The 25853-nt window shown below is 45.2% G+C and overlaps 3 protein-coding genes across 5 annotated transcripts; 1 reads left to right on the forward strand and 2 right to left on the reverse strand.

Moving 5' to 3' along the window:
- Window positions 1-139: 139 nt before the first annotated feature.
- On the reverse strand, window positions 140-5049 carry crtap (cartilage associated protein). Of its 3 annotated transcripts, none has more exons than XM_052070937.1 (8): window positions 4896-5049; window positions 3986-4624; window positions 3313-3462; window positions 3075-3246; window positions 1830-1958; window positions 1600-1745; window positions 1442-1525; window positions 140-408 (listed from the first exon to the last, which is right to left on the reverse strand). In XM_052070937.1, exons 2-8 carry the CDS (start codon window positions 4433-4435, stop codon window positions 370-372), a joined length of 1170 nt encoding a protein of 389 aa, XP_051926897.1. In that variant the 5' UTR covers window positions 4436-4624; window positions 4896-5049; the 3' UTR covers window positions 140-369. The 3 variants fall into 3 exon arrangements, with proteins under 3 accessions (XP_051926897.1, XP_051926898.1, XP_051926896.1); XM_052070938.1 differs by having other exon boundaries at window positions 4892-5012; XM_052070936.1 differs by having other exon boundaries at window positions 3986-4995.
- A 184-nt stretch (window positions 5050-5233) lies between these two features.
- fkbp9 (FKBP prolyl isomerase 9) lies at window positions 5234-11511 on the forward strand. The gene is made up of 9 exons (XM_052070924.1): window positions 5234-5603; window positions 6670-6815; window positions 7017-7206; window positions 7365-7510; window positions 7604-7793; window positions 8146-8481; window positions 9464-9609; window positions 9819-9982; window positions 10065-11511. Exons 1-9 carry the CDS (start codon window positions 5401-5403, stop codon window positions 10242-10244), a joined length of 1701 nt encoding a protein of 566 aa, XP_051926884.1. The 5' UTR covers window positions 5234-5400; the 3' UTR covers window positions 10245-11511.
- Window positions 11512-13287: 1776 nt separating this feature from the next.
- Window positions 13288-24894, reverse strand: LOC127604087 (uncharacterized). Its single transcript, XM_052070910.1, has 27 exons — window positions 24842-24894; window positions 24690-24747; window positions 24565-24612; window positions 23925-23959; window positions 22585-22653; window positions 22416-22518; window positions 22280-22333; window positions 22068-22207; window positions 21850-21969; window positions 21685-21742; window positions 20974-21030; window positions 20749-20897; window positions 20553-20654; window positions 20438-20486; window positions 20236-20316; window positions 18432-19775; window positions 18234-18355; window positions 18049-18159; window positions 17879-17936; window positions 17661-17771; window positions 16460-17107; window positions 16252-16314; window positions 16026-16159; window positions 15797-15931; window positions 15659-15716; window positions 15528-15584; window positions 13288-15455 (listed from the first exon to the last, which is right to left on the reverse strand). The coding sequence occupies exons 3-27, from the start codon at window positions 24608-24610 to the stop codon at window positions 14407-14409; spliced, it is 4953 nt and encodes a 1650-aa protein (XP_051926870.1). The 5' UTR covers window positions 24611-24612; window positions 24690-24747; window positions 24842-24894; the 3' UTR covers window positions 13288-14406.
- Window positions 24895-25853: the final 959 nt, after the last annotated feature.

Genomic DNA, 25853 nt, shown 5'->3' on the forward strand with positions numbered 1-25853 from the left:
ATTCAACACGTGTGTGTCTGATCTGACTTCACCCACACTCACATCTTAATAGTCTTTCCTTCTTGATGATTATGACGACCAACTCCCCATCGTTAAACGCAGCCATCACTTTTGGGGGTCATGGAAGATGACTCGCGTGTTTTGGCAACTTGTTTTATTGTCAAACAATTCACAGCAGACACATTGATTCATGTAACATTGAGTTAAAAAATTATTCTACCCTTCCCCCCGGGAATGTAAAATCAAATGAGGATGGATTTTTTTTTTGTTTAGTTTTTTTTTTGGAATAACAAAGTTCAATAAATAAATGCTAGCTTGTGTGTTTGTGTGTGTGTGTCTGTGTGTGTTTTTATTTCAGGGTTGATGTTGCTAATTCAGAAACTCATCTATAAATTCCACCACCTCACCCTGCGGATAACACACAAAGATAATCCAATTAGATAGAATTCAAAACATATTTGTTTATAAAGGATATTCATATCAAGCATATTTGCAGTCCTCATAATTTATTCATTATATTATCTCATCATATTTAAAATAATAAAAATAATTAAAGGCTCGGAATGGAAGTTCAGCTGCTGGAATCCCATAAAAATATTAATTGTAGTAAGAAGAAATACAATTATTCTTTTGAAACTTTTAAAATTTAAAAAAACTAATTTTAAAAAAGCCAGTTATTTGTCTCAATTTTTTTATTTTTATTGAAATATGTATGATAAAAAATAATGCCTACACGGACCAACTTTTTTTCTCATTAAACAATATAATTAAAACGATCAAAAAATAAAAGTGATCGTGTGTTTCAATTCACTAGAATTAGAGAAATATTATTCCTGAAAATAATGGTCAGAAGAAAAAAATATTTCTTAAAACATTGCATGTGTTTATTGAAATATTTTGTATTTCCTTCATATTAATAAAGATGTATTATCAATAATCAAAATAATTACACTATATGGTACAAATATCTAAATATTTTGGAGGATGAATTATATTTTATTTCTGACAGGTGACAATTGTCTTTAACAAGTATTCAGGATATTTTTTCATTCATAAAATGTTGAGCTGTAACAGACCTGCTGTAACAGACCTGTTGTAATAATAATGATCATTTTTATATTACTCTTATGACAATATTTTTAACTTTATACAATTAACTTCTTCAAACGGCATCAAATGAGTTCACACATTTGATAGGTTAGCAAAAAAGTGCTTTAACGTATAGTTTGTACATTTTTGAAAAATATTTTGGCATACTAGTATTCCCCCCCAAATTTTGTATTTTTAAAAAAAATGGATTGAACCTAATTACAGTATTGCGATTTTATTCGACACGTCACACGCCGGCTGGTTTGATGTGAGTTGGGCTTTGCTGCAACCTAGTGGACACTTGTGGTATTGCAACATCCCCAAGTATTTAAGAAATACAAATAAAAGTCACCTCATCATCACTGGCCAGGTGCTTTCGAGAGAATTCCAACATTTCCATCTGCATGGTGGTCTGGTTGTAGTACCGCACCGCCTCCTACACAACACACTTAATGTCATAAATGTTTTGGGGGGTTTTTTTGCTGTTGCGGTCGTGAGTATGAGACGGACCGCTCTGGGTTGGAAGTCTTCGTCGGTGAGCTCCCACTTGTCCTTGTGGAACTGATAGTACACCACGTTGTTCTTCATCACCTCGTCTGTGGGGTCGAAGAGCAGGTAGCTGGTGGCGCAGGGCACCGCGTTCTTCAGATCCTTCACTGCAGGCGAAAAAAATGAACTCTTCAGAGCCAATGTCATGGGGCCCACAAGCTCAACCCTCGTGACGGGCACGAGCGACTTACGCTTGTAGTAGGCAAACTGCAAGTAGTGGTACATGGTGGCCACAAACTTCTCCACCACGTAGCCGCCGACTACAGGGGTCAGGTCGCTCTCGCACCGCACCTTTCGCTCCAGCACCTCCGTGTAGTGATCTGGGGACAACAAACCGATTTATTATCTTAAGTGTTGGGACACCTTGCCTGAATCTGCCAAAACGGGTCTCAGCAGAGCGCCCAATATGTCGGCAAATGCTCACTTTTTAATGTATTTTTTCTAGTGTGTGTTATTTTAAAAAATGTGATCCGGTTGCACAGCAGTTGTTTATATTCAGTGGTATATTTGAAATTAGGGGCAGACTCGTGGTCCAGTCATTTATTTTTTTATTTAATGTGATGAATTGTCACTTGTTGCTAGGCAGAATTGATTGTTTGTGACCCTCCCAAAAATTGGCATTCTGGGATCAGGCATAAAAATAATAATAATAATAATAAAAAATGTGCGGCCTGGTGGGCCAGTGGTTAGAGCATCGACCTCAGAGTGCGTAGGTACAGGGTTCAATTCCAGCTGCGGCTCCCTGTGTGGAGTTTGCATGTTCGCGTGGGTTTTCTCCGGGTACTCTGGTTTCCTCCCACGTTCCAAAAACATGCATGGCAGGCTTATTGAACACTCTAAATTGTCCCAAGAGTGAGTGTGAGCGTGGATGGTTGTTCGTCTGTGTGTGCCCTGCAATTGGCTGGCAACCAGTTCAGGGTGCCCCCCCCCTACTGCCCGAAGATGGCTGTGATAGGCGTCTTTTGCACGTGTCACTCAACGTTGTGCTTTGTAAGCATCTGTGTAACATCACTGACGGGTTCCGTTCACATTTGTTTTCGTGATGTGAATCAGTAACACTCTTCAGGACAGATTAAACTCGCATTAGCGTGGGATGGAAGAGCTGATGCTTTCCATCCAAGCACGATCAGTCACCTTGCCAGTACAAAATTGTGTCCCGGTTATTTTTAGATCGTTTTAGCGCGTCCCAACTTGAGCAGAAACTGAACCTGTGGGTGTGATTGATGACATCACGCACAGTTTATGGTGATGTCTTTATAAATCTTGGACAACCCGTCTTTGGTCCGATAAGCCCCGTGGACAATTCTGCACACGATGAGATCATGCCGCGCACATGAGGAGGCATGGACTCTCACTCAAAAGTATTGGGACAGCTACAGAAGAAGATGACGGTGTAAGAAAACCATGGAGACCATTGACTTTGACAATGCACTAACCGGCTATGTTAAGGTAGAAGTCTTTGAATTCCTTAACGTCCCTGGGGCCCTCAGAGGCGGCCAGGCATTCATCGTAGACCTTAAAGAAGTCTCGCAGGGCCAGCTCCATGTCGGACACCGACGTGCGGAAGTTATCGCCGTTGTACGCCCGCACGGCTCGAACAAACAGCGTCTAAAACCAAAAAAAATAATGTTTTGTAGAGAGGCTGATGTTGAAGTGAGAGCATTGAGGTGATACCTCGTAGGATTTGGTCTCCAGGTCTTTGAGGTGCTCCTCAGCTCCCGGCAGGCTCATGTAATAGGCCATGTTCTTCTGCATCATCTCGTCGTCGGGATGCTTGAGTAGGAAAGTATGGGAGGCCGACACGGCCTTGGCCAGCCTGTCAGTCTGATTGAAAACAACCCCCAACAGAAGTTAGATATTTGAGTTTAAAGCAGCCATTTTGAAGAGGGAATCCAGGTTAAAAAAATAAAAAACAAACATAGAACCCCGGACACCAAATTGTGTGGCCATATTTATCATGATATAATGTCTCTCACAATAAGATGTATGGAAAAATCTAAGAAACCGAGCCTGATATTAAAGAATAAGCTTGCCAATGCTGAGTGCCGTACTGCCCTGTTCCTCCGGGTTTGGCGTCCTCCACACCCATGTGCTGTTAGCATGCAAACTCTTTAACTTATTCACAGAGCCCAGATTCAAAACACTGAACCTTAGAACAGAGAGGCAGACGTACAACCTGGAAAATAAAATTAATTAAATAATAATTTTGAAAATTAAGTATGTACTTGCAATGAATATACAACAAATTGCATCACATGCCCCCCCCCCCCACCCCGCCACCTCCACCGCTATATCTTTTCTCCATGAATATAATTTCCAGACTACATACAATCTCATCTGGTCTCACCTTAAAGTAAGCGTACTGCAAGAACCGGTATGGTTCCCTCCTCTCGAACTCGTCCAAGGTGTCGCGGCTGGGCATGGCCTGCCTGAAGGCGGGGAGACCCTGCTTGCATCGCTTCAGGCACTGGGCCCTTTGGAGCACGTTGCCAAAGGCTCGCAGCTCGGGGAACTCTGCGAACTTGCTCTCGTCTTCTCGGCGTACCAAGCTGCAGTTGAGGTTGCAGAATGCTTCGCTGTCCCGCAGCAGCCGATAGAGGCGCAGGGAGACCTCCAAGTACTCCACGGTGTCCGCCCATTTCTCATTCGTGTACTGGTCCAGCCCGTACTTGTAAGCCGATTCCAGTGGCATGAGTTCGCTCCGGGGGAAGCTCCGGAAACTGTATTTCTCGTACTGGCAATGGACAGAAGCGAGGCCGAAGAGGAACACCAGTAGCGATAGTCCGGAGGGTGCCATCTTGTTTGTTTGGGAGGGCCGACCAGATTCGATCAACGTAGCCGGACCGGTGGTCTGAGGAGGAGTTGAGAGTGGTGGAGCCGCTCCTCCCAAATCACAAACTTTTAAAAATTATTTTTATGTAAGAACACTACCAAAAGCCAAACGCATCAGGAGGTCATTACTCGATTTTCTTTTTGGAAAAGTTATCTGTTAAAAAAACACACACACACAAAAAGGCGGACATGTTGGCACTCGATGGCTAATTAGAACCCCCGTGACACTCGCGTTTATCCCTCCCACTGCCACGTAGGGACATTTCTCCCTCCTCATTACCGTCCTAAAACTTCCGAAACACCCCCAAAATTGATTTTGTCACGCCTCAAACTACCTAAATACACACTTTACCGTCTTACAGTTACTACAGTGGCGTTAAGTTGAGCGAATACAGTCGTAAACAGGGAAGTGCGGTGCTACGTACGTGCCTGAGTCACGACGTGGGTACGTGGAGACCCCGACCACGTTGACACTTTGCCGAGGGTGCACTGCGCATGTGCGATACGTGGTATCCCCGAAAAAGTTGTCCCATTCAATCCCGGGCATTTGTCAAGCTGTCGTAGACGAAGCGAGGCCAAAAACAGAAGTAGTCCAAATAAAAACACGCCAAATTATCCTAAGCGTTGCTTTTTGTTCGTACGTGGTTCATAATAGAACGGGTTTAGGCCAATGAATGACTTTTAATACGTTGCATTCAGCAGAAAGCTGTTAAAATCGATTAAATGACATTTTATTTTGGACGCTGAACCGGATGATGCATTTGTGAAGTCTAACTTGACTGAAGGTCCTAAAGGAGCAGAGACCGGGAAGGCAGAACTTTGGTCCACCTCGGCGTAGACTGCAAGGAAACCACCCGGGGAAGGAAAGAAGGAGGGCCGGAATAAGAACGTTTCACCATCTCCTCAAAGTCGGTTCAGACGCACAACAAAATGCAGCGAAGCATTCAAAGGTTTGGGTGGCTGGCAATTCTGGTGGCGCTGGCTGCATGCAGCGCGCCCCTTGTTCCATTTGACGACATCGTAATCGAGAAGACTTTCGTGCCCGAGAAGTGCGCGCGCGCCGTCAAAGTAGGTGACTTCGTCCGGTACCATTACAACGGCGTGTTCCCGGACGGCAAGAAGTTCGACTCCAGGTGAGCCTGACGCATGCACGCGCAACTGGGACACCGTGATCATTTCTTTAGGCCTGTCGGTTGGTACCGAGAGCCACGCAGGCAACATGTCTGAGCTGGGGGCACACATGCAGACATAGAACCCTACAGAAACCAAATAGTACTTGAAAATAGAATGATTGCAGACTATGGAGCATTATACTTTTATTAAGGACACTTTCTGAGTTGTCAGTTTAACAGTGTGAACATAATCGCCCACTGTGCCCTGTACTGCCTGAGGTCCATTCATCCCAGAAGAGGACTTGAGACAAAATTGACCGCCTCCTCGGCTGAACTTGCTAAAGCAAACTGAATTGCCGTTGTCATGCTCTGTGGTCTCAATTTGGTTTGAAGAAAAGTGGTTTAAGTTCACTTTGCCCCGTATCACCCACATTGGGGCAATTTAGACCCAAAATGGAATCAAGAAAAACTAGACATCTTTTGATTGGACTTGTGCGAAAGGTAAAACGAATCAAATCTTCGTAACACCCTGATGTCAGGGATGGCAATTTTCCGCGGATACGCGGAAATCCGCCGTTTTATTTCTTAAATTGGTCATTTTTGTGAATCGTCTAAATCCGTTGATAAAATTTTCGGGGGGGGGGGGGCTCAGGTACCTTATCGTGACGTTTTCACAAGCTCTCCCGATCAGTCTTTCCATCTTCCGATTGTAAACAGCCCTGCGATTGGACGTTTATGATGTCTTACTTGTTGTGATTGGTCGCCCCGTCCAGGCCACGCCCCTTTCCGATTTTTTTTTCATCACTAGCCATTGCCATCCCTGTGATGTGGACTCGGTCTGGTTTTCCTAATGTGAACACAAAGTGGTTTCGGGTTCACTTTGCTTCAGACCTGAAATCAGCCAGAGAGAAAATAGACTCGTGTTTTGATACAACTCATTGTGAATGCTAAAATGAATTGAATCCCCTTCTCTTCAAGGTTTCTGTTTGCTTAATGTGGACACAAAGTGGTTCACGTTCCGTTCGCATTGTGTTGTCGTTATCTTGACTGTCTAAATGACTAAACCAAAAGTCTTTTTGTGTTGCAGTTACGACCGTGGCAGCACCTACAACGTGTTTGTGGGCAAGGGGCAGCTGATCCAGGGCATGGACAAAGCTCTGGTGGGCATGTGCGTCAACGAGAGGCGCCTGGTCAAAATCCCTCCGCAACTCGCCTACGGCAAGAAAGGATACGGTGCGTTCGATATGTATTCAATATGGCAGGAAAAAAATGTCAAGCCAGAGAATTTGGTTTCAATTTCGGGTTTCTAGACTCATCTAGGATGTGAAGTGAGGGTTTAAAATGACGGTTTGAGGTCAGGGCTAGAATTGTAAACAAGATTGAGTGTTTCAAATTGGGGTTTCATATCCAGATTTTTATTTGCGTGTCTTTCAGGCGACATCATCCCGGCGGACGCCATCCTTCATTTTGATGTGTTGCTGCTGGACGTGTGGAACCCTGAGGACGGGGTGCAGATCAACACCTACTACACCCCCACCATCTGTTCTCGCAAAGTGGAGGTGTCCGACTATGTGCGCTACCACTACAACGGCACGTTGCTGGACGGGACGCTTTTTGACTCCAGGTACACGTAAGCTTCTGGCTATGCATGGCTTTAATTTTATGAAGCCATGAATGTGGTTGGTTGGCTACCAGTTCTTGATGTAAAGATGATGACAAAGATGAAAATCATCGTTGCCACTTTTTATTGACAAAACCAAGCAACTTCCGCTGTCTCGACAGCCACACCCGCATGCGGACGTACGATACTTATGTGGGCATCGGCTGGCTGATCGCCGGCATGGATCAGGGCCTGCTGGGGATGTGCGTCGGCGAGAAGCGCATCATCACCATGCCGCCGTCGCTCGGATACGGCGAGAATGGAGACGGTGAGCAAAAAAAAACAACTCTAAAATAAAACCCCAAACAATTTTTTGTCTCCGTATCCGGTTGAAACGAACGTCCAAGATGCTGTCGTGCAGGTAGCGACATCCCAGGTCAGGCCTCCCTGGTGTTCGATGTGGTCCTGCTGGATCTACACAATCCCAGCGACGGCATCGCCATCACCAACCAGCAGGTGCCCGAGCCGTGCCCCCGCAAGTCAGTGGAGGGAGACTTTGTGCGCTACCACTACAACGGAAGCCTCCTTGACGGCACCTTCTTCGATTCTAGGTGTGTAAAAGCGACTAACGGCCTCAAGAGGGCAGCATTTCTCTATATTGTCAAGGCAAGGTTGTTGGTCACAAAACGTTGCATTTTTGGCATCCCCCCACCACCCCCTCCATAACTCAATAAATAATGATGTATTCGATTAGGAAAGTGGTAGTTTCCAATTGAGATATAACAATGTTAATTGTGTTTTGCACTGTATATCAGGATTAAGCTAAGCAGACTGCAAAAGCTAAGCTATGTGGTTGTTTTAAATCCATGTACAGTGGGCCCACACTATTTGCGCTGGATAAGGACTGTCTGACCCTCACATAGTGATAATTTAATTGTTTTTGCCCCCCGCCCTACCCCACAGCTATTCTCGTAACCGGACGTACGACACCTACGTGGGTCGTGGCTACGTGATTGCCGGCATGGACGAGGGGCTGATCGGAGTTTGCATGGGCGAGCGACGCACCATCACCATCCCGCCGCACCTGGCCTACGGCGAGGAGGGCACCGGCTCCAAAATCCCCGGGTCGGCCGTCCTGGTGTTCGACGTGCACATCATCGACTTCCACAACCCGTCGGACAGCCCCGTCATGACTGTCACGAGCAAGCCAGACCCTTGTGACCAGCTGACCAAAAAGGGCGACTTTGTCAAGTATCACTACAACGCCACGCTCATGGATGGAAGCCCCATCGACTCCACGTGAGTGACTCTGCTGGCGAGAGGGTGTGCCAAGGGGGTATGTGTGCTTGTGCCGGGAATTCACAAAGGTTTTATAGCGATATGAGGGGCAACCCATCTCATTTCATTGGTTAGTTTCTACGATCGTTTGTCAACTTAATGGTGTCATACTGCGTTGTGTAATTCTGATTGGCTGTGGCTTTCTCCGTTAGCTCAATTTTAATGGTATCTATAATTACTTCACAACCTGGTTTATGGATTATAATGGCATCACAGTTATTCTGTTTATAAAAAATATAATAGGGGCCCCTACTGGGCCTTTGTGTGATTGCTTGTGGCTTTAACCATATCGGTATGCGTGGCTACCTAGCGATGATTTTTGCTGAGCAGACAACGGGCATTTTTGCTAATCTTAACAATGACCATTTCAGGGCAGCTAACTTGCTTTGCTATGCTCTGCTAATCTTAACAATGACCATTCCCGGGCAGATACCTTGCTTTGCTATAATAACCACATTCCATTGTAGAGCAGTTACCTTGTATAGCTATGGCAACCATACTCATCTCCCACTCGCTACGTTGGAATGTACAATGTTCGTATTTTTTACCTCAAACATACACCACTTAACATAAAACAGATACCACAATACACACGCACTTCAGTACTCTCTTTGCTGCGCAGGTCAAGCCGTTGATGAAATGATATAAAAAAGCATTGAGTGTATTTGTCAGAATGAGACATAATAGAGGAGATCGAAGGTAGGTAGCTAACATGCTTCATTAATATACAATTAGCTTCTTGGTTCCACATTTGTTTGACATATTCATTTCTCTGTTTGACAACCGTATGCCCGTTTTTCTCTATCTACTATGATTAACTAACGCGGTTTAACACAATATTAATATAAAACAGACACTACAGTAGTTAATACGTTGTGGTTGCCAATCGTGAAATGGTGGCTTGATATGAACCTATGGTGCGTTTCTCTGTCTGTGACGTAAGGTACAATTACGAGAAGACGTACAACATTGTACTGGGCGCCAATCAGGTGGTCCCCGGGATGGAAGAAGGGCTGCTGGGAATGTGTGTGGGTGAGCGGAGGAACATCATTGTCCCTCCGCACCTCGGGTACGGAGAAGAAGGAGTTGGTGAGTTACACACTCAAAAGTTCCCATTATGTCTAAAGCTGCTTTTCCAATTTAAGTTTTGGTGAATTAAAATCTTCCTTGACCTCAAAGTATACAATCCGTCTTCAACTCTGGAAACTTCAAAGTTCCTGGAACTGAACGTATCAATTGCATACGTACAGACACACGCACAGAGGCTAAAGCTAAGCTAAGTGTAAACTCATCTCTAGTTGACGAGGTTCCGGGCAGCGCGGTGCTGGTGTTTGACGTCGAGTTGATGGAAATGGAGGAAGGACTCCCTGAGGGCTACATGTTCATTTGGAATGAGGAGGTGAACGGAGATCTCTTCACCGAAATGGACACGGACAAAAACGAGCAGGTGGAACCATCCGAGGTCTGTAGCCCAAAGGCAGCCATTTTGTTTTGAAGCAGCCTTTTTTTTGTGTGTGTTTGCTGATAGTTCTCTTGCCTTACAGTTCACCGAATACATCAAGCGGCAGGTGAGCGAAGGCAGAGGTCGCCTGGCGCCTGGTTTCGACCCGCAGCGCATCATCGACAACATGTTCAATAACCAGGACCGCGACAGTGACGGCAAAATAACCGCTGCGGAATTTAGGCTCAAAGCCGACGAAAGCACCTCACATGATGAGCTATGATGGGACTCAGAGACCACAGGGAGATGGTAGGTGAGGCGAAGCATTACTGGGAGGGTAGAGGGGTTTTTTTTGGTTTTGTTTTGTTTTGTTTTGTTTTTTTAAAGACTGGCCTGATGCTCAAATGAGCCAAATGAGATTTTACATCAGGGCGGAGACGCTTTCTCTATCGGGATCATTTTAAGTCTTCCAAAGGCCATGCTATATTCATGAAAAGAATCTTTTCCAACAAATAACTGTTGGTTTTAGATTTCATTATTATGTGTACAAAAAAATGCTCCAGTGTGTGTGACAAACAAGGCTCTTCCTTTTGTCTCTTTTATTTACACAGCAGTACCTACTTGGCAATTTTAGTTCCCGGAACTTGAGGTGAAAGTCACTGTCCTGTGGCAGCTTTTCCACCCTCAGTTCTGGGCTAATAGGTACTTCGGTTTCTGGAAGCCGTTTAGGCCCTGCAAATAAAAATAACCGAAAGTTCTCAGAAATTTAGCTTCGAAATGCAGCCACAGGCATAATGTTGAGCAACTAAATTGTTCATTCAACCAGAAATACCCAGAACCTAAGCAGTATTTACCTTTAGGATACATAATTGAGTCATTGATCCGTTTGTTGGAAGTACCGAACCAAGCTGGCACTGTGCAGTGAAAGAGCGAAAAAAATCACTCCATTCAATCTTTTGGTTTAGGGAGCTGCCGTGAATGTCCTCTTGACTTGTCGATGATTTTCTGTTTGTTTGAATTTTTGTTGGGTTTTCTTATTTTTGTGTGTGCTGTGTATGAATGACAACAGGAAAGTACAGTACTTCAATGTTATATGGAGTGTTTGGTTTGGAGGGGGGCCCTTTTCTCTCCGTTGAGGGGTCCTACCAGGGCACATGTGGGCTCCTCGAACCAAACATGCAATAGGTGCAATGATGGATGACTTGTGAATTATCTGTGAGTTTTTTTATTTTTTATTTTTAAAAACCAAGTCAAAATTTTACTGCAATGCAAAAATCTTAGGTCAAAGTGTTTCTTTTTAAAAGAAGTAATGTATTACAAGGACAATATATCAGGAAAATGCAATTTTGCTCATTTTCACAACAAAAATCAGAGAATATGAACAAAGCAAAAAAAGGTCAAAGTTGTGGTCAATTGTATGACGTGTGCATCACGGCTCTCCCCAGAATAACGGAGTGGAAATTACTCTTAGGCCACTATTTGTACGGTAAACAAGAAAATGTGTTAATAAAAGAGAATTGTTTGAAAAATAAAGTATCTGTGAGACTAAATGTGTCTTTTGTGTGCTTTATCCATCCGTCCATTTTACGATCCGCTTTATCCTGACACGGGTCGCTGGGGGTGATGGAGCCTATTCCAGCTGTCTTCGGGCAAGTTGGTGTAGTACCTTCACATACCGCTATTCTATATATATATATATATATTCTATATTTGCTGGTCAGGGAGAATCCAGTTTCAGCAATGTGTGCAATCCTATAAAAAGGTAAAGTGGCTGTTGTCGTCCATCACCAACAGCGCTGGTCAAGATCTCCTTTTTAGGACTGAAGTAAACTAGTAGATTGAAAACCGCAGCTGGTGCACAAAGCCACCATCAATTTCCACCATCAATATAGATTTTACCATTCGCACTTTTCCCCGTGTTGTAGCTAAAATTTGGGCAATTTCCAATTAAGACGTACTTTGAGACTCTTTTTATTAAAATAGAGTAAAGTCGTCTTACCTTATTCTATGTGGCCGGCCGTGGGGTGAAGGTTGAATGGTCGTGGAAAAAAGACACTGGTATGTCTACCGCGATCAAGTTTACCGGATCGGACCTTTCGCCGTCGTCCGCGTTGGTCTCCACTCCCCCCTTCAAGCACGTCTCGGGGTCACCATTTGTAGAAACTGGTCCTTTTAAAACGTAAAACGTTATATTAGTTCTCTCATTCTAATCTATGTCTTTTTACCTTTTTTTCCCACAGGACCATTTTCTCTAGCGTGTTCAAGACCTGGAGGAGGAAGCAAATACCAACGATGCTACACTACCATCTAATAACACATACCAGTAGAGTGATGACCAGGATTCAGTAGCTTGGAGTCATGCAGATTTATTTCCCTAACAGGTCATCTAATACAGACGTCTGTTCCTGAGGGGGTGGCCCGGTAGTCCAGTGGTTAGCACGTCGGCTTCACAGTGCAGAGGTACCGGGTTCGATTCCAGCTCCGGCCTCCCTGTGTGGAGTTTGCATGTTCTCCCCGGGCCTGCGTGGGTTTTCTCCGGGTGTTCCGGTTTCCTCCCACATTCCAAAAACATGTGTGGCAGGCTGATTGAACACTCTAAATCAGGCATGTCCAAAGTCCGGCCCGCGGGCCAAATCCGGCCCGCGGTCGAATTTCATCCGGCCCTCGGCCCCCGTCATAAAATCAGTGCCGTCTGGCCCGCAGGTTGGGCGCAATGGAACACGTGTTGCATTGACTGAGGTCTCGTAGACTGGCGAGTGATGTTTCATAGAGTACTGCTTCCCTCTAGTGGCTAAATGAGTAATAGCATTCACTAAATGAGTAATAGCATTTAGACACTAGAGGGCATCACTCACGAGTTAACAAGATATCACTCCGTGTTTATATTGACTGATATGTCATATTTCAAATTCCTGTTTCAAATGAACCAAAATAAATTCTTAAGATTGTTGAAATTAAAATAAAAATGGAAATGTGAAACAGACTGGCTTACTAAAATTTGTTGAACAATATTGTTGTTCAATGTAAAGAATGTCAGCCAAGGTCGGCCCCCCCGACATTTTACCACATAAAATCTGGCCCCCTTGGCAAAAAGTTTGGACACCCCTGCTCTAAATTGTCCAAAGGTGTGAGCGTGGATGGTTGTTCGTCTCTGTGTGCCCTGCGATTGGCTGGCAACCGATTCAGGGTGTCCCCCGCCTACTGCCCGAACAACAGCTGGGATAGGCTCCAGCACCCCCCGCGACCCTAGTGAGGATCAAGCGGCTCGGAAGATGAATGAATGAATGAATGAATGAATGTTCCTGAGGTTCCCTAACAGTCTAGACAAGCTGCACCGCCACTGGACAGACTCGTCACCCTCAGGAGGACAGACAGAATATATTACAACAGATCATTGTTTATTCATGAGCCTAGACTAACGCTGATTGGTCCACGCATTCTGGAGTCCGGTCTTCTTGGTGTTTTCCCGCAACTGCCCGTGCAGCAGTGGCCCGCATAGACGGCCGTTATGTCACTCCCTTGGTGTTTTTCACTGAGATAAAGAACTGCCGTTATGTGCATCGCTCCCTGAGATAAAGAACTGCCGTTATGTGCGTCGCTCCCTTGGTGTTTTTTCACTGAGATAAAGAACTGCCATTATGTGCGTTACTCCCTGAGATGAAGAACTGAGAGAACATGCCTGTTATATTCTTACACACTGAATAAAGAGCAATAAAGCGTGGTTAACATAAGCAAAAGCATAAAATGAATTATTCCTTCACTGTGATATCATTATAATCTACAAACCAAGTTATGGAGTAATTATAGATACCATTAAAATCTAGCTAACGAAGAAAGCCACAGCCAATCAGAATTATAACAACTCTGGTGGGTTTGCTTATAGTATCCGTCTGCTGACTGCAGATCACTTGAGGCCAAGTAGAGTTGAGCATGTTTCGGTTCTCCTGCTTTTGACTCTTTACACAGTAACACTCGCACAGCAAACAACATTTTTGATAATCCTTTCACTAAAAAAAAAAAACAAATTGGATTGGCTACAAATTTATTGTCAAATGTGATGTATGTGTAACATACAGCACAGATGAAATTTCTTCCCTCTCAACATAAAACAGGAGCCGCTGCGGGGGTCCGCGCCGCCATCAAAAGAAAAGTTTAAAAAAAAAAAACAACATAATAAATCACACTAGAATCATTTGTTCCCAATTTTACTCCATCACATCAATTGTGGTGACGGGCTGGCACAGAAAAGTGACACACTACGGGCTGGGTTACTGGTGATGGCGGCAATTCCGTCAGCTGCCGTGGGAGGGGATGTCTGAGAACTCTGCTTTTTCTACCACAGACCTCGGCCCCCCCCATTACCCGCATCTCCTGGAATCATTGGAGGATTGACAATAGAGGCCTTTGCTTCCACCGTCTTCTGTCTGCATTTGACAGGTGGAGGATCACAGATTGGTTTTACTGGTGCAAATCCTGATTAGTTCACCCAGAGACTCAAGAGCTTCTCTTTTCCTGGTGTGAAGGAATTTATATTGAGGAATTGTTGGGCCCATAGTTTCAGGCGCAGCAACGTCTTCGGAGCATGCCCCTCCTTTTACCAGAAAACTAGAATGCAGCTTGGTGGCTAGAGGAGTAGCTAAAAGGGGTTTGCACTCTGAGAGCTCGGGGTCATCTTTCACTTTAGAACTAGGCGCCGGTTTCGATCTTGGAATGGGAGTTGAAGAGGATCCGCAAGAAGAGAGAGACATTTTATCTTTGACCTGACAAAGCTGCGGCATTGTCAACAAAGAGGCAGTTGGTAGAGGAAAGCTACGTTCCTTAACAAGTGGTTCAGTGTTGATTTGATAACCCGGCCAGGCTCCAGAAACTACACCAGTAGTTTTCGGAGATCCATCGTCTTTTGGGATTACTTCAGACTTCACCTTAATACAACTCTGCCCCACAGAAACAAGACCTGCACTTTCAGGAGATCTGGACACTTGTCGCATTCGTTCAGCCTTCGGTTGTTTCCTACGTTGCTCTTCAAAAATCAGACCAGAGGTTTCAAGAAATCCGGACTCTGGTGCCGTCAGTTCAGCCTTCACTTGAAAACTAGGCTGCTGCTCAGAAACGGGGCCACTACTTTGCTTCAGCTCAGCCTTCACTTGTAAACCAGGTTGCTTCTTACCGATAGGACAGAGTCTTACAGGGGGTTTGGACTCTGTGAGCATCGGTTCGTTCTTCACTTGAAAAACAGGAGGAGGTTTGGTGAGCGAACCCAACTTTTCAGGAGGCCTGCATTTTGACTGCATCACCTCCTCTTTCACTTGGTTGACAGGTGGCACCAGAGAGACGGGACTGGAAACGGTCAGTTCTGGCGGACTATGAGAATTTCTGCGGGTGCCTTGCAGAGTGAGGAACACGCTATCTGAAGAGGAGCAAGAAACAGAGTCGGCATTCGAGTCCACACACAAATCCATGTTCTGTCCGCTCCGCTTCTCAGACGTCTGGGTTGCTTCAAAAGGCAAAAAACGTTCAGAATGAATACATTAAGTGTGTCATTTGTCATCTCAAAGCGTTGATGTACCAGTTTGTTGTGATGTGACGACAGACTGACATGTGGCGCTCCGCAGCATGTTGAGAGCTTCGAACGATAGGAGGTACACAATTGATACATGGCACACGATAAAACCGGTCGTAAGTGACATTCAACAATACCTTCTCTGACCGGAGCTTTCCAAACTGACTCGTACAAGCCTTGAAAGAGGACTAAAACCTTCAGGCCCCGCCCCCCCCCCCCCCCCAAAAGAAGTATTTAGCACAAGGAGTGATTTGTGATGGTATGCTAAAGGCTACCTTTGCGTCCATCTTCTTGGATCGCTCCCGGGCAGCGACTTCAACCGCCATGTGGTTGAAGATGGTGAGTTTCATTTCCTCTCGTAGGTCGTCCTCATACCAAAATGAATTCATCAAATGAGGATAGGCCTTCAGCTGCAAGAAAAAAATAAAAATACCGGTAATTAAAAAATTGAAGTCTCGTCCTAAAAATGTGAGTAACAGAGTCAAGTGTCAAACACTCCCTTACCATGTACGTGAGCTGATGCTTTACGCTAACCACGTGCCGGCAGATGTCACCGACAGTGAATTTCTGGCTACAGCTCTCACACAAGTAGAACGAATTTTCAGACACCCCACGGCACTCGTACACAGATGCTAGACCTGACTGGGCAATCGCTTATTCATTAGTGTCTGCTTATTTGCATTTCTTTTTTTGGGGGGGGGGGTAGTCCATGAGGGCCACTCCTACTCACCTAAGATTGGCTGGTCGAACAGTCCCCTCACCCACAAAAACATAGTCAAGTTACTTTCATTTCCTGTAACAAAAGCAACATCGGTGCATCATGTTCTTGCAGTGACCTCTGGGGTTAAAAAGAGAGGTAAAAGCCAACGGGTTCAAAGTTTGGGGAGGAAAAAAAAAAAAAAAAGAAGTGGTGGTTTATAATCCGGAAAACACGGTACCTGAAAGAAGGAGTGCCTGTGCAACATTGCCATCCTTGCGTTTTGCAATTGAATTTAGTGGTCCTGATCCATTAGATCCTTCCAGATCCTCACACATGCCTGGATTACCAATGTGTGGGTGTTCCGCTCCCGATAGCTCTGGAGGTGAGGGCCCATCTGAGCCTTCTGGAGTCTTCTTGACAGCCTTCAAGTCACAATCACCAATCGGAGGATCTAGGACCAAAGGGGTTGGTGGTGTGGGCTTGCCGCAGTCAGACAGATTCTTCTCAGTCTCCTTTGCATCCGCATCACCAATCTTTGGGTCAGGTCCCAACAACACTGATGCTGAGGGCTCGGTCAAGTCAGACAGATTCTCTTCAATGTCCATAAAGCCTGGATCACCAATCATTGGCTCTGGTTCCACCAATAGTGATGATGCGGGCTCAGAGCCTTGCAAATTCCTTTCAGTATCCTTTAAACATAGATCAGTTTGTGATTCTGCGCTGAATAAAACTGAAGTTGAGGGCTCAAAATCTTCCGGATACTTCTCGGCTAACTTTAAATCGGGATCATCAAAATCGTGGTTCTCACAAATCTCTTCGCCACATCGGAATCCATGGATGCTTTGAACAGTGGCTTCCGGCTCAGCAGCAGTGCCAACAAGGGCATCTGTGTCAAATGCCAAACAGAAAGATGAAACAAATAAAGATTGTCTACCATGTGCTGGGGGGGGGGGGGGGGGGGGAGAAACACCACTAAAAGGCATGTTCTACATCTTGTAATTGTCTTCTTCAAACTAACTATCAAAATAAAACTGGAACAGCGCCAAGTCAAAACGCCCTAGGGCGAATCATTCATGCCATTATTAACTCATTCAGTACCAGCCAATTCTAGACCAAGTCTGAAAAGACGTTTAAAAACGTCTTTGGGAGTGAATAAGTTAATTAGAAAGTCAAACAGTCAAAAGAAACCCAAATACACCTTTAAGAAAATCCCAATCGATTGCCTAGCCATTTTCACCAATGCTATTGCTAAACTTATTTTTTTTAAGCCTCGTCATTCATCAACAAAACGGGTCTCCGTCAGTGAGTGACTAACGACCCTTCCGTCAGTAATGACGTAATGCCCATTGCCATTAACTATTTAGAAACCAAAAGAACCCGCCACGCTACTATTCCGCCTCTCTGTCTCCAGGGTGTGAAACATCACAAAATTCAATTACCATCATCTTCCGGGCTTGAAGCTCCTTGCGAGGAGGCAAAATAAATCTGTTGTTCTACAGGCACCAAAGCGTTGGATGAGACCTGGAATTGAGCCTCCAATCTCTGTAAAGCTGACGATCAAGACAAACCATGATTTTAGCTTCCATCATCTGTACCGCTCGTCCTGCAACCAAGGACGGCTCAAAAAGGTGTTGCGCCTGACTTTTCTCTCATTTACCTTGGGCCTCTGGGAGACTAGACAGCTCATTGTACTTGTCGTTGGTCACCGCTATTGTCTAGCAGCACAGACAAGACCAAGGGTCCATTTGGCAAAAAGACAAGATGGGAGTCCATTTGTCTTTGGACATCCAAAATGCGTTTGTATTTGTTAAAATGCACTTCACTTACCTGGATCTTCCGAAGTCCCAGACACTTCTCGACCTCAGCCATGTTGAATGCAAACTTCTCTTGGTTGATGCTTGCCAAGTTCTCGTCGTTCAGCTCTGGGAACCTCCGTTTCTTGTTGGAGGATGTAACGGCACACGGTCAACATCTGACGTATGGTGTGCTTTTTCTGACTTGGGCGCACATACCATGTAGTTGTGCATGTGAATGTTTTCCGTAGGGTGACTTGAGCGACCCAATCTGACGTGGCACAGAGTGCAATAGGACTGCTTCCTTCCATCGCTGTTAACTGCAACTATAAAGCCGAGGCCTAAAGATAAAACGTCAAATTAACAAAATTGTCACAAGGACCAAGTGATACAGAGGCGCTGAACAACAACACTCACCGACTTTTGGAACGGTCGCCTTCGATTTGCTATGCGGTCGATTGGCTGATGAGGTTGCGTGGACGGCAGGACAAGGGCAGCACTTGCAGAACTGTGGTTCTGGATCAGCAAGGGATCCCCCGGTGTTGTTGTTCTTCATTTTCTTGGAAGAGACCAGAGATTTTCTGGATCTAACCGCTGGAGTCGCTCCTGGGGCTTGAGACCGGACCGACGATTTAAACGCTGCGTTTTTTTTTACGGCTGCCAAATGAGAGTGTCGCACAGTTTCTCTACCGGATCCAACTTCAGGTTCTTTGTGGCCTAATCCTGACATGCTGAATGAAGATTTGAGGCTGGAGTCAGATGCTATTAACTTGGAGGTCGAGACGGCACAGCGAGCGCCTGATGCACAGGGCCTGGAAGTCGTCACAGATGCACTAAAAGTAGAGGTTGACGCGCCTTGAACGGTATTCGATGCCGTGGGTTTAGTGGTGGTTGCGGCATGGATGGCGGTCACTCCCGGGTGCTTGGCCGCGGTTGCACATTTGACGGCTGCGGTTGGATTTGAAGGTGCAGTCACCGTAGAAATCGGAAGAGCCTGGATGCTGCTCAGTCTTGTGGACTTTGCCGCAACTCCAGAGGATGTTGGAATAAAACTAGTAACAGCTGCTGCAGTGGACTTTCCGGTGGTTGCAATCGCACCGGAGTACACTGCTGAAGTCGCAGTGGAATATGTTGCTGTATCTCTACAGGATTGGCAGCTACTGGCAGAGGGCGCAATGGACTTTGCTGTGGTTGGAGGTGGATTCAAGGAGGTTGCCGTAACACCGCAGGATTTCGTGAAAGTGGAAGTAGGGGCTACGAGTTTTGGAGCGCAGGAGTAGGTATGCACGGTTCCATTTGCACTTGAGGTGGTTGTCGTCGCTGTCTTGACCTTTGAAGTATAAGTGGTGGTCGATGTTGTGGACTTGAATGCAGTGATTTGGGAGGTGGTATCAGTGCAGGCGGCCATAGGTACTGCAGCCTTGTCTGGATTTGTTTCGTAGGTGGTCTCAGTCTGCTTTTGGTCCGAATTCTCATATTTTAGCTTTGGCTTTTCTTCACGTGTTATTTCTCTGGAGCCCCTTCGTTGTCTTTTACAGCCAACCTTGTCATCGTGAGCATCCATCGACCTCTTTCGCTCACCTTCCTCTTTTGCGGATGTCAAAACATGGCCGCTAATTCGGAGTCCTGTCTGATTCACAGTCTTTTGGGGTCCCGAGGTCCCATTACCGTCAGTGGGATTTCTGCTGGGGATCTTTGAAGGGGGCGGCGTCATTTTGCGCGTCACGCTGTACTCAGAGGTCAATGATGTTCCTTTGGGGACTTGAAGGAAACAGTTCAAAAGCCCTCAATTAGATCTGGCAGTAAGAAAACTGGACTGTCGTTTTGTTTTAACCAAGCATGTTAATCACCTTGGACAAAAAGTTTCGAATCGGGACAAAAAAAAATGTTGTTCAGACAGAGCAGGGGAGATTGAATAATACATACCTTGGACCTAAAAAAAAAATTGGGAACCGTATTTTCCGCACGATAGGGTGCATTTGTTGAAGCTCCGAAAAAAGGAGAGCTGTGATGTTCATTTTTTTTTTTAAACAGTCTCAACAAATACAGGTATGCCTTTGTCCGTCTTTCTTCCGTTCGACTCGAGAGGCGTTCAAGACTGCCTCCGAAAAACGTAAACTAATGATTACTTCAATGAAACTACGAAAATGATATATCACAACTGAAAAGCAAGCGAGGATATCACAAATTCTATAGATTGTTTTTTTTTTTTTTAGCTTACCCAACCGTGCGTGTGATAGGAAGAGGGGTATAAGCGGACCCTTGCTCGTCCTCCTCAGTGCTGCACTCAGGATTAATTTCACTGACGAGCAAACGGAAAAGGAAAACAGCGGCACCAAGTCAATGACATTAAACGTGCGACTCCAAAAAGTGACAAAGTGCGACTGTAAAACGTCACGTTTCAAATTTGGAAACTAAATCACCTCTGGCGTAGTTGCAAGGTTCCCTGATGGGCCGATCCAACTTGATTTTCTGTGTAAAAGACAAGAGTTAGTCAGAGACTTGTCGTTGTGATTCGGAAGTCTTGCTTTGCCAGACCTGTATATCCGATATTCTGTGAATACGTGCGGCCTGGCTTGCAAGATCCAGTAAAATCTTTGTCCCGCAATTGGCCATCAGCGAGCCAGGATGGAAACGGTCCTTTAATTGAGCACAAACCCAACGGCCACAATCAATGTTCAATGCCGTTCGGAATTCAACCGTAAAAACATTCAGGGCGAGCGAAAGCACTCACGAGAAACATGGTGACGTGTTCCCAGCTGAAAGCGTGCGCGTGACCCTCTTGCTCCGTCAGCCGCCTTCCACACAGCAGACACAGCAACGAATCGTAGGTGGAGTTGCAGGCCGCGTCGTGGGCCTCGTGCGACACAATAAAATTTCGCCCTGCCATGGTAAAATGTTCAGCGCCCCTCGGGGAAGAACCAACGTTTCGCCAATTTGCTACTGCTTTCTTACTCACCCAAAAGTGGGTAAGTCCCATGTTTGTGGTGTCGGCTGAAGTTTTGGCACAGTAGCACTGAAAAGATGCGACAACCCTTGCTCATGTTAGTGAGATGAAACATGACGTCGGGTTACGCAAGGTTCACATCAAGCGCTCTCTGCTGCAGAGCAGCTCTGTGTGCTTTTTGTAAAATGCTGCGTTTTCAAAGAGTAAGACGCGAGAACCTCGTCTTTGCCCCTCGTAAATTTAGATCGGATCATTGCCAAGGAATTTGAGCCTTTGCACAGACGCAGCCTTAACATCGTGCAACACGGGGCGTGAAGCCGCACAAATGGTGGCATGCATCTACCTTGTTCAAGAGTAAGAGTTGGTATGCGCGGTTCCGTTTAGGTCACGGCAATGTGCCACTTTTAGAGTTCTGATCCCACCGTTGGCAGCCATGCAAATATTGCAATGCCAACTAGCAGGTTGTCAAATCATTCATGTCTCACGGATCAACGGAACAAATTCTTTTGACACGCTACACAACATGCCATGCACATGGAATGAATTTTACACGCGACCGGTTAGAAACTCATTCAGTACCAGCCAATTCTAGACCAAGTCTGAAAAGACGTTTAAAAACGTCTTTGGGAGTGAATGAGTTAAAATGGCGACACACCATGCGTTAAAATTAGCACCAACTATATACTAGAACTGTTGTACGAGTTGATATTTTTGGATGCCAACCTTTCTGGTAATTTGGTGGATTGAGATCTTGAAACACTGAGCAGGGAAAATCCATCACCTGGGAGAGAGGTGAAACAAATTACAATTTTGCGAGATAAAATGGATGTGGGTTATTTTTTTTAAGTATTTGTGTCACTTAAGGAAAAATAAAGTATTTTTTTTAACCTTCAGAACCACCTGACACCACCCTCTTTTCTTCTCCTCCGCCTCCAACTCTGACTGCAACGATTTCCTTTCCGGAACTTGTCGCCAACCAAACGGCAGCCGCCAGGGATTTAGATGCAACTACCGTGTCAAAAGTAAAATTCACAGTGACTAAGAAAAAAATAAAGTAACAGGTTTTTAAGGGCGAGCATAAATTATTCGTTTGCAAAAAAGCTGACCAGAGTTTGCAGGAGGTGCCCGTGCGAATCCAAGTGTTTTATCAGTAACGACGCCGGAAAAGCATCCTGGCAAGCACAACAGACGCAAACGGCTTTGGATGCGGCCTCCGAGCTGTGCCAAAACATCATCATGGATGCACCTAGTTAACAAACGCGAATGACGATGACGTGGTTGTCAGAGCCAAAGTGGACACGGCGAAACGGATCGTCACCTGGCACGGAGCGCTTGTCCAGTTGCTGGAATATCCCCTTCTCCAGCGTCAGACCTAACGGACGAGGCGTACGTTTAAAATGTGAAACCGATGACCGTGAAATTGATGTTCTCACTGGCTCACGGTGCTCAGCAACTTTGCGCACTTTCAGCCACCGCCGCCACGTGGTCGCAATCTTTCCTTCCTTCCGTGTCAGACGATGAGTGACCGTTACCATGGCTGGGGAGGCGCTTCATCCTCTAGAACAAAAAAAAAATCTAATGATCCAACCACATGATCCCAGGGATTCAATGTAACAGACGCACCATTTTGTGATTCTTATTGTGCACGTGCTGGAAATATTGCTCCGGCGTGTCCAACTTGATATTGCAGTTCTGCAAATTATGGAGAAGTGATTTTTATTTTATTTTTTCCAAAGCACGGTGAATTTACAAACGGGTATCCCGAATTGCCACCTCTACCACTGCACGGTACCTTCCAGACTTGACTAAAGGCGCCCTAACAAACTTCATACGCTGCTGCTGGTCACTCGATGTGTACCGGTAATTGTACCTTTTGAGGTTACATTGCTAGAAATGCTAACTATGGCATCCCCCCCCCCTCCACTTTCCCCGATAAAAGGCTCCTTTCCACAGCCTTGATCTCCTCTATTAGGTCTCATTCGGACAGATACACTCGATGCTTTTCAGTTTCATTTCATCAACTGCTTGAACTGCGCAGCAAAGAGAGTACTGACGTGTGTGTGTGTCTTGTGGTGTCTGTTTGTGGTAAAGAATACAAAACTTGATACATTCCAACGTAGCAAGCGGGAGATGAGTATGGTTGCCATAGCTATACAAGGCAACTGCTCTACAATGGAATGTGGTTATTATAGCAAAGCAAGTTTGATGCCCTGAAATGGTCATTGTTAAGATTAGCAAAAAATGCCCGTTGTCTGCTCGCCACTTATCATCGTTAGGTAGCCAAGCATACGGATACGGTTAAATCTAAAAGCATGTGCAATCACACAAAGGCCCAGTAGGGGCCCCAATTATATTTTAAAAATAAAGCCCATTGTGATAAGATGCCATTAAATTCTAGCGGACAAAGTATACCACGGCCAATCAGAATTACACAACGCATCATGATACCATTAGAATTAATAAAGTGAGGGGCGTCCCTAGGTACCAGCCAATGAAATGAAAGGGGTTGGCTCCACAAAACCTGTGCTTTGTCCCTGGAGAATTTAGAGCTCTGATGTGCACATCTGTACCTCTCCGGGTTTTGATTGAATAAAACTCGTTTGTGAGCAGCTTGCCACTCGGACTCTTGACTAAGTTTGTACTTAGTTACTGATCAACTCCGGCCTTGAAACCCAGAGACATCGGTGCGTCCCCTGGTCTGCGGCTCAACGAAGGAACGTCAATTTCGGCCCTCCTGCCCACTGGGAGAGGCGAGACGCCTCCGCGCTCCCCTTGCCTCCAGGAGGAGGCGTGGGTCCGGCTTGGGGGCGACACTACAATAGCCAACATCCTCACCACCCGAAATTAACGAACATGCGGAGGAAGACAAAGGCCAGATTCCCCCCCCCCCCCCCCCCAACAGTACCGTGCAGTGGAAAAGCAAAATGTTCCATAAGAGGTGAAAATGTGCTTGTTTTCTTTACCTGACAATATGTTTTGTGCGACTTCTCAGAACCACCTACCGGAGAAAACAAATCATACAGTGGCAGGATTAGTTTCGGAGGTGACGACATTCCTTTACCCCGGACCCTGAAATGACCTCAAGATCCTGGTTTTATTTATTTATTTAGGGGAAGCTCAACGAAAGGGTCAAGACCATATTTTGTCTTCGTAGCGTGTCCTTTCTCACTTGTTCAAGTGCCAAGTACAGGCTACACATCTGAAGCTTTGGGTTGAAAAAATTGATTTGAAGACTCACGCCAAAGTCTCTAACACAGTCAAGTCACTGTGGTGTCTGTTTTATGGTAAAAAAAAATATATAACTTAATATATCGCAACGTAACGAGCGGAAGATAATGGTCATCATTAGATTAGCAAAGTGCATATGCGTGGCGAAGTGCATACATGTAATGACTATTGTCTGTTCTGCATTAATGATCATTAGGTCGCCAAGTATGCTTCTGGGATTTGCCCACCCAGAAGGGTACAGTTGTTCAGAGAGGGGGGGCATCTGTTAATCTCTCAGTTCTTAACAATTATCGGCATGAGGCGGAGGACAGAGAGACAAAACGTGAAACTCAAAGACGGCTCGGGATATTTTCGATTGATTCAGTGAATATCTACCTTCAAGCAGCGAGGGAAGCCTGACAAACCCACTGAGAGAGTGCATCGCTGGTGAGAAGAAGCATATTAAATCAGAACATGACAGAAGAGTAATTATTAGTCGACGATAGAGGAGAGTTGCATACCTTGGAAGTAGCTAAAGGATTCGTACGTGGAAATAAGCGTGCAAGGCAAATTTAATATCTGAACGGACAAGGGAAAGAGTGAAATTGTCAGTGTATACAAACACGAGCAGGGTAAAGAATAAAATGACTTGGGATTAATATCAGAGACAAACCTTAAGCGGTCCAATTTTGCTGACATTCAAATGGTTTAGTCGTTTTCTTTTTAGGCCTTACTGGACTGAACGTATCGGCAAAGTTCTAAAGACATGTGCACATGTAGACCATTTGTGTACAAAAAAAAAAAACAAGGCAGGCCAATTTGAAAGCTATGATCGATTTAAGTAGCATTTGCATTGATCTCAACTGAAGGGAAAGCGCTCTTACATCCCGTGCTCCAGCACGACTTCCTTGCAGAGGTGGCACAGGTACAAAACTATTCCCCAAACTAAAACAGAGTCAGCAGTTGCAACCCTAGGACAAGCACTCATGTTTAGTGATCACTGCGGCAAAGACTTCTAATAAAAGTTTAAATTAGGCAAAAACAAAATTGCAAGTGTCAAAAGTACCCCCACCCCCCCCCAAAAAAAATAAAATGAATAATAAAAATCGTCAATTTGGCTAGGCTGGGCATGACCAAAAAAAATGTCAGCTAAATAAACCCGACACACCTGCACAAGCCTAGTAGCTGATTAGCCAACAGGTGTGGAGCAGGGCTGACGAGAACAGGTGTATTTTAAGACAACGAAAATGGGAACCAATCAGCAAATCCAGAACAGGTGTATGTTACAGACCTAGGATACATTGGTACCATGTTAACTAGCAAAAGAGAAAACAAAACAGGATTCCAAAGTAAAAAATTACCAAAATTTTATACTACAACGCGGGTTTGCGGACCACGCAGAAACAATGAACCAGCAATGTCCGGCTACGTTTAAACTTTTCGATCCACTCGTACGCTTAACTTTTCGATAGTACGCCGTTTCCATATTGTCTAAATACGGCGAATTTGTACACTGCGCGCCTTTCTTCATTGATGCAATCTGCTAATGGAGCAGTCACTTTTATCGACCGAATCAATCGATTAGACAAAATATAGCACCTGGTCTGGATCACGTGACACACAAGCTCCCGCGTAGAGGGAAATTTGCGTCGAACTTCAAAACACAAGCGTGCGCTGTAGCATAA

Source organism: Hippocampus zosterae, chromosome 7 (assembly GCF_025434085.1).
Source record: "Hippocampus zosterae strain Florida chromosome 7, ASM2543408v3, whole genome shotgun sequence".
NCBI classification, from domain to species: Eukaryota; Metazoa; Chordata; class Actinopteri; order Syngnathiformes; family Syngnathidae; genus Hippocampus; species Hippocampus zosterae.

What these genes read in the sequence shown, in the direction of transcription:
- LOC127604087 (XM_052070910.1), bottom strand. Translation starts at nt 24,610, where the DNA reads ATGCACTCTCTCAGTGGGTTTGTCAGGCTTCCCTCGCTGCTTGAAG. An exon ending in GGCGACCGTTCCAAAAGTCG is followed by an intron (nt 18,356 to 18,431) that starts GTGAGTGTTGTT and finishes TTTTATCTTTAG; the next exon opens with GCCTCGGCTTTATAGTTGCA. An exon ending in TTCACATGCACAACTACATG is followed by an intron (nt 18,160 to 18,233) that starts GTATGTGCGCCC and finishes TCCTCCAACAAG; the next exon opens with AAACGGAGGTTCCCAGAGCT.
- fkbp9 (XM_052070924.1), top strand. Translation starts at nt 5,401, where the DNA reads ATGCAGCGAAGCATTCAAAGGTTTGGGTGGCTGGCAATTCTGGTGGCG. An exon ending in GGAAGCCCCATCGACTCCAC is followed by an intron (nt 8,482 to 9,463) that starts GTGAGTGACTCT and finishes CTGTGACGTAAG; the next exon opens with GTACAATTACGAGAAGACGT. An exon ending in AGCAGGTGGAACCATCCGAG is followed by an intron (nt 9,983 to 10,064) that starts GTCTGTAGCCCA and finishes CTTGCCTTACAG; the next exon opens with TTCACCGAATACATCAAGCG.
- crtap (XM_052070937.1), bottom strand. Translation starts at nt 4,435, where the DNA reads ATGGCACCCTCCGGACTATCGCTACTGGTGTTCCTCTTCGGCCTCGCT. An exon ending in TGGAGACCAAATCCTACGAG is followed by an intron (nt 3,247 to 3,312) that starts GTATCACCTCAA and finishes TTTTGGTTTTAG; the next exon opens with ACGCTGTTTGTTCGAGCCGT. An exon ending in CTTCTACCTTAACATAGCCG is followed by an intron (nt 1,959 to 3,074) that starts GTTAGTGCATTG and finishes TGTTGTCCCCAG; the next exon opens with ATCACTACACGGAGGTGCTG.